General features: G+C 48.3%; 1 protein-coding gene across 1 annotated transcript; it reads right to left on the bottom strand.

Annotated features, from left to right (window-relative positions):
* Positions 1-4,320: 4,320 nt before the first annotated feature.
* EV420DRAFT_1489435 (uncharacterized protein) lies at positions 4,321-5,244 on the bottom strand (the record flags this gene model as incomplete). Its single annotated transcript, XM_060470693.1, has 4 exons — positions 4,321-4,393; positions 4,479-4,724; positions 4,835-5,024; positions 5,076-5,244. The coding sequence occupies 4 exons, from the start codon at positions 5,242-5,244 to the stop codon at positions 4,321-4,323; spliced, it is 678 nt and encodes a 225-aa protein (XP_060321461.1).
* Between the last annotated feature and the right edge of the window lie 2,169 nt (positions 5,245-7,413).

Genomic DNA, 7,413 nt, shown 5'->3' with positions numbered 1-7,413 from the left:
ATGCTCCAGGAGGATGATCCCACGGGCACAGCCAAGATTTTGATTGATTTTTGGAGGAGAAACGAGCGGTTGGTTGCTGGCATCAAGAAGGTTGGCGAAGCATAATACTAGAGCTCTGTTTGCTTGTACATCTCTCATTACGACTACCCTACATTAAATAAAAGGTTGCATTCAATAGCGGATATCTCGTTAGCTTGTTGCCTTTACAGCTTCGTGTTGTGCCGGCGTCTGGAGGTACAATAAGCAGAGAAAATTTCGGGAAGAAGGTGCCTACCTCAATCTCCACTGGCGGTTCATCAATAAAGTCGGGCACCTTATTCATGTCGGCGAGATATGAGGTGCCTTCTTCCTCTTCTTCCAGTGCCAAAGCATCGAGTTCTAAGCAATGTGTATCAGTGGATGCTACAACAACTGCAAAGGCTTGCCTACCAGCTTCTAGATCCGCCTCGTCAAGTTCGTCAGGTACTGCATATGACCTCCCTAGCGACTCTTGTATTTCATTCGCCTGCTCCAGCAAGTCCTCCATTTCAAAATGCATGTTCTAGGGGAAAATCAGCCCAATCTTATGGAAACGCGCAACACAGAGCAACCTCTATCTTGTCAATATCAATCTTTCCGTATTGTTTCTTCATCTCCTTATTCGCCAGTTGCATAGCATCGACTGTGGCCATTGTGTTCCGCAAGTTCTCTGTCGTAAGAGCGGCTGATTCCATATTGAACGTTTGCTGGGTGAGTTGGGCGAGCTGGCTTTCGTACATCTTCTTCTGCTTCAGAGTGCGGAGTGCCCGCTGCTGGATGGCTTGCTAGATCCGAATACAGATGAGAATATGCCTGGTGCGCTGGAGATGGCGTACCTTTCCTGGACCGTTTCGTAGCTTGCTCATTTGCTCCTTGTACCGCCCTAGCTCTCCATCGAGCTTCTTTATCTTTACTTCGATGGATGCTATGCGACCATCAGTCTATCATCGCCAATAAATTTGCAGTAATTGCTGAGCGAGAAGGTTGTACTGACCGATGCGATGGCGTCCTGGAGTGTAGGCTTAGGTTTCTTGCTGCTCGATGACCCAAAGATGCGATTCATGGTGTCCTGTAGTCGCGATGGAACAGCTGCGCGATGGGCCTGCGCGATGGTAACGTATTGGGTGGCGGTGACGTGATGAGGCGGTGATTGCCGCTTTGGGTACATATAAACCACTTCTGCAACCCAGACATACATCTTTCATCTCTGCTTCCATCTACCATGTCAAACGTATTCGTATGTCCTTTTCTTCATCCTTCCTCACCTCTTTATCTTTTTCTTTCCCGTGATTACCATGATCTGACCATCGTACGGACAGTTCGACATCACCATCAACGGCAACCCCGAGGGGCGTATCGTCTTCAAGCTCTTCGACGACGTTGTGCCCAAAACTGCCAAGAACTTCCGTGAGCTCGCTACTGGCCAGCATGGATTTGGATACGAAGGCTCTAGCTTCCACCGTATCATCCCCCAGTTCATGCTTCAAGGCGGTGACTTTACCAAGGGTAACGGCACCGGTGGCAAATCCATCTACGGCGAAAAGTTTGCCGGTGAGAACAGAACTCTGCGCTGATAATGAAAAGATGGATCTCATTTTGTTCTATACTAGATGAGAACTTCCAGCTCAAGCACACCAAGCCCGGTATTCTTTCCATGGCCAACGCTGGCAAGAACACCAACGGCTCGCAGTTCTTCATCACGACCGTTGTCACCTCTTGGCTCGATGGTGCTCACGTCGTCTTCGGTACGGCCATTCTCACTCCTACCACTACAAGATTGTCTCTGATTTTACCATCTCACAGGTGAGGTAGTCGAGGGACTGGACCTCGTCAAGAAGATTGAGGGTCTCGGTTCCTCGTCTGGCACGCCCAAGGCCAAGGTCGCCATTTCCAAATCTGGTACCGTGTAGGGAAGTTTTTATTGAAGTAAGCTTAAAGAGAATGCATTAAAGAAGACGACTATATACACTGTACTACGGAGAAATTGAATTGTGCTGTTCAAAAATTTTCGGGGACGAGTGGAAGGTCTTCGATTATCGATTGTGCTGTGGCGCATCGATATGACGTCACTGTAGAAGTAACGCTCATCCGGGCCGCGGGCCGTACTTCCTTGAACGCATTCTACCATCGCCATGTCCGATTCGGCGGTCTTCACTGCATGGCTCAAAGAAAAGGGCGGCACATTTCATAAATCTGTCCAATATGTTCAAGGTAGAATTTTCCTTTGTTTCTGTTATTCTTTCTGCTGAATGATCCTAGTTCCATCTGGATACTCAATCCTTGCAAAAGAAACACTACCTGCAGATTCCACCATAGTATCTTGCCCTTTCGACCTTGTGATCACCAAATCAATCGCACTCAAAGCTCTCTCCAGGCTTTTACCTACCCAAAATCTGTCGAATTGGTCTGAACGGCAATGCATCTCGTCGTATCTGTGCTTTCATCAGATCATAGACGAAGTAAGGTAAGGTCCTTCCAGTCATTGGCCTTGCACGACTGAGTAGGATCACAGCTACATTCCAGAGTTGGCTCACAGACCCTATGTGAATACCCTACCATCGCGTGAAAAGTTGCGTACCGGACTACACTTTTCTCCACTGGAACTCGAGATGTTCAGAGGAACGAACATGTATGGCGCGATTGTGGATCGCGAGAAGGAATGGCGGTGCGAGTGGGAAGCATGTCGCACAGCCGTCTCGAATGTGGATAGCAGATGGGGTGACCTGTTCACCTGGTCAGTCGCTTACTTCGTGTTTAATTCATTCGTTGAAGTATCAACGCAAGGGATCTATTTTTGGCGTCAGCGACACATGTATCCTCTCGCGCCTTCCCGTCTTCAATATTGTCCCGTAATCCCACCCTGCAGTCATCGCCGTCCACAGAGCCCGTCTTACTGCCAGGTATTGACTCTCTCAACCATGCTCGCGCGCAGCCGGTCTCCTGGGTAGTCACACATGACGCTGATACAGAGAATATATCCCTCGTCATCCACACATCCGCTAGTGCCGGCGAGGAACTCTTCAATAACTACGGTGCTAAGCCTAATTCCGAGTTTATCCTTGGCTACGGTTTCAGTCTCCCGAACAATCCGGATGATACCATCGTACTCAAAATTGGCGACAAAAAATGGGAAGTTGGCCGTGAGGCGAAAGGTGCCGAACAAGTGTGGGACGCTTTCCTGTCATTCGTTTCCCAAAACCCGGTGCCGGACTACGAGGACTGGCTTGAAGCAGCAGCTGCTCTTGATGACGCGGTCCATCAGTTAATGGAACGGCTGCCAGCGGAGAAAGGCCCTTCAGCCCGGCTTGAAATGCGTCCTGAAGTAATGGCTATGTTGCATGACTATATTGAAGGTATGAGAAGGCATTATTGCGGCACGGAGCAGCATTAAACAGTTACACTTTGACAGGCCAGCGAGACATCTTGCAGTCCCTCGTCGAATTTTGCGAGACAAAAAAGCAGCTTGCGGTTGAAATGGCCAAGGCTGAAGGCATTGACCTAGTTTTTGACGACGATGACTGAGTACTTGCATTAGCGTCTCGTTGAAAGTAAGTACGGGTACCCTCCGTCATTTTTTTCTAGAAAATATGTACAACAATGGCTTTCATTGTGAGATATTCGAGCTTCTCATGGCACGACAGTCAGTCGCCGTCTGGGTTCTCGTAGCGATCTACTTACGTGTTGCTTATTTCCGAGGGGATTTCGTAGTATATAAGCTGGTATATTTTGTAGTTAGTCCCCATGTCGCGTTTGCCACAGATGTAAACCATTTTTGCCACTCACTTTGTTTGAGAACGGCCCCGCGATTCTAACATTCATGACACACGTAGAACACATCCTCGTTTTTACGGCACTTGTTGTGTATCGTAAATCATAAGTTCAATTAGTGAGAAGTTCGAGTTCTGCATAAAGTAAGGTTATGTGGGGTAATTCAAGGGATAAAACAGGGTTTTGTTGTTATGCCTGCCGCGTGCCGAGGCGAGTACGACCTTGCTGAATCTTGTCCTTGAACCCTATTGCTGTCTCTTTCGAGTCGACCTTTTCATTGGCAATGCTCCCGACTCAAAACATGTAAGGAAACACTGAAAGCGACGATTCCTCGTCGGGTTGATCTACGTAAGTCATACCAATATGTTACGAAGTGTTTGCGTGGCACGTCTGCTTCTTTGAACACCGATATACCAGTCGTATACCTCGCAGATCATTTGTACATTGAAAAATCCACACTGCATAGTGCCAAACCATCTCTAATAAGAGTCCCCGAACTCAGACCCATAATCTATTCCAAAATTCCGACCGGTGTCACGACGCCGTGCGCTCGTTCGCCAGATGTCGATACGTCATGTCCGCGCAAAAGTCGTCGTCCAGGGAGAGGCTGGGGTGCGAGGTGTACAATAACAGCTAGATGCAAAGGATCTCGATCAGTAACGAAGACAGTCGACATCGTGCGACGTGCGTACTATGTCCAGTTTACCCTAGCCCTATACTCCTTGTATCCCCAACAATACCCCGACGCCATGCTCTCGCTTGCCGGACGTCGATACATGGCGTCGAGGTAAAACCAGTCCCTCCTAAGACTACCTGCCGTCCCTACCCTATGCGAAGTTTCGCCGTGGGTGTGTTCACCGGTTTTGAATACATCGTCTAGGCGCAGACGTCTTGCTTGCCGGAAGACGATCCATTGTCTCCAGCCAAAACTCGGACACCTACACACCAGGATGGGGTGGGGTCATATTTCGCGCAGTCTCCAGGCATACTCACTCCCTCCTCGCACCAGACAGGAGGCAACGTCCTCTTCTACTTTCCAACAACGCACGTTACTAGCCATTGAAAGACCAGCGCAGCGGGAACAGGTAGACGTCGTTGAGTGGTAGGGGATGACGCAATATCGGAAGGGAATGTCCGACTGAAGGAGAGTCGTGGGGATGGGTCGTTGGGTCGGGGTTGATGTCGATTTGTCATGGTGTGGTGGATACGTGGCAAGTGGGAGGAGAGAATAGCAGAATCTAGTGAACGGATAAGGATCAATGGCGTAGAGCACTAACAGATGTACTCACCAGTATCATATTGGACTGCGTGCATCATGCGCAAACCTGAATATAATATATCGATGGCGGCTGAAAGCTTCATCGGGACCATGAACAGTAGATGGGCGAGCTCATTCCCATATAGGCTTACGAGATAGGTGGTCCAGGCGATCACACCTAGCTCCGCGGTCCTGGTCATCCTTGGCTATTCCCTCTGCCAGAAAAGCATTCAGTTTCCACTCTGCCTCGCCTTTCCCTGTATTTTCCCCCTGGACGAGCTCCTTTAGTACCTCGACTATCACCTTGTAGTCCTTTTACAAGCTTGTACCGATCCTCGTCTTGCGGGCTGATATACGTGATAATGATCTTGTTGGGTACAATGTTCTCGTGTATTGAGCATGGGATGCCAAAGGGAGACTTTCCCTCTGCAAGTGTCCAGAGACGAAGTTAGAAAGTGTGCTTCTTGTTGATGGCAAGAAGGACAGATGCAGTGTTAATTGTGCTAGGACAGCACAGCGAGTAGTACTAGTCCTCGTAAGTGGAACAGACTATAAAGTGCGACGCATGAGCATCAGCGAAGGGAAAATACGGAGAAGGTATTAGTCACTCACGATCCAATTCTTAAGCAATTCCCCAGATGTTCAGGTTCAAACGTTCAATATTCAATGTTGCGAGGCGACTTTTTGAAGCTAGTGCTGCAGGTGCGATAGAGTCGAGATGGTAAACGGCTGAGTACTGAGTACTGAGTCTTGACATGCTGCACGGCTACGTTGTATTTGTTTGGTTTTGGCAGATGCGAGAGTAGGAAGAGGACTGCTGGATTGAGCACAGCCACCTATTTGTACTTAATTGCTTTTGGCAGACGACGGAAAAGGAAACTTTATGACTGTGGGTTGACCTTGCTTTTCAGCAAGGTAACGTAGTTGGGCACGGCACCTCTATTGTAGCCTGATTATTCACTTCATCTGTAAACGTTTTCCTTCTAGTCTTCTTACTATTCTTGCTCAGGCAGAGATCTGCTCTCTTCACAGCTCCAACAGATTGCGGTCTGAACGCATGCAACAGCTTGCTCATGTTGACTTTAGCAGGGTGGAATGCGAGCGTAATTATGTATTAAGAAGAAACATCCCGAACTGAATAATGGACATATATAGACAACACTTTCAATCCTGGTGTAGTCCATTTATATCCCCCCTCGACGAAGTTGAGGGTTTTCTCATCCCCAAGCCTACATTATCTCCGTTGGTAGAGCGCCTCTGTGGTGGTGTGCTCAATCTGAAACGCGACGACGGGATGCTACCATCTACATCAAGTGAAGCTCGTCCTGGAGATCGCGGTGGTGACAGAGTGCTATATGCAGAGACACGCGGAGAAGGTGGCGGGAACGTAGGGGACTGGGCTGGATAAGGGGAGCGAGGACGGGGAGCAATGATCCCTTCATCCTTCCGGGGTTTGGATAGCATGGAAAATATGGAACGGAAAAGAGACATTCGCTGTTGTGGAACTGCATGACTTGTCGTGGGAGAACTGATACCTATAACGACGTGGTGCATATTAGAGGACATACAGAGGGCTCAGAGAATGCTCACCGCTTGATGTGGGCAGTGCGTTATCATTCGCGCTGAGGCTTAGGAATAAGAACAAGGGCACTAGCCAGACGCATATTCCAAAGAACGTCGCTATATCTTTAAAACCATAGGAAATGGGCGTTGGGCCACCGCGATACGTTCTCAGATGATTCTGGTAGTCTGCAGTGACTTTGGAGAAGTGAAAGAACCAGAGGAAGTGGTCGACAATGACCAGAACGCAGGAGGATATGAAGGACGGCGATGAAAGGGAGATAAGCGGCCAGGTTTTTGAAAAGTTTTGCAGATACACAACGTGGCAAATGATGGAAAATGCCGTCAGCGTGATGGGGAGTGAATCCGAGATGCATAGTACGACATGCAGACATATTATGGCCTAGATGAATGAACATTTAACACGCAAGAAATTAGGAGATGTGAATGTAATCCTGACATATATTCCCCGCTGACCGATAGTTTTGGCTAGACGGGAGTGTTCTTCGATTAATTCGGATATGTACAGCAGGCCGCTGGCTGGTCAAGGAAACGATGAATTTTTACGGAGGTATAATGATCATTGGCCACATACCAAGCGCTAGTATAACAAAAGCAAATGAAGCCAGAACTGCCGCATAACTTGTAGACAACCACTTTTCAGCTAAGGTCGTCGGACAAGGCGGCTGTTTGCCCACCTGATATAGTGCAGAAGACCCATGATGCGCGCCTAAATGATACTATACACAAGAAATAAGCATTTAGTCCAGTAAAATAGCGATAAAACACACAGATTGGGCGATGATTCG

The sequence above is a fragment of the Desarmillaria tabescens genome (genome assembly GCF_030435595.1).
Source record: "Desarmillaria tabescens strain CCBAS 213 chromosome Unknown EV420scaffold_252, whole genome shotgun sequence".
Lineage (NCBI taxonomy): Eukaryota > Fungi > Basidiomycota > Agaricomycetes > Agaricales > Physalacriaceae > Desarmillaria > Desarmillaria tabescens.
The sequence above is the reverse complement of the archived record's forward strand: the minus strand, read 5'-3'. Positions and strand labels throughout refer to the sequence as shown.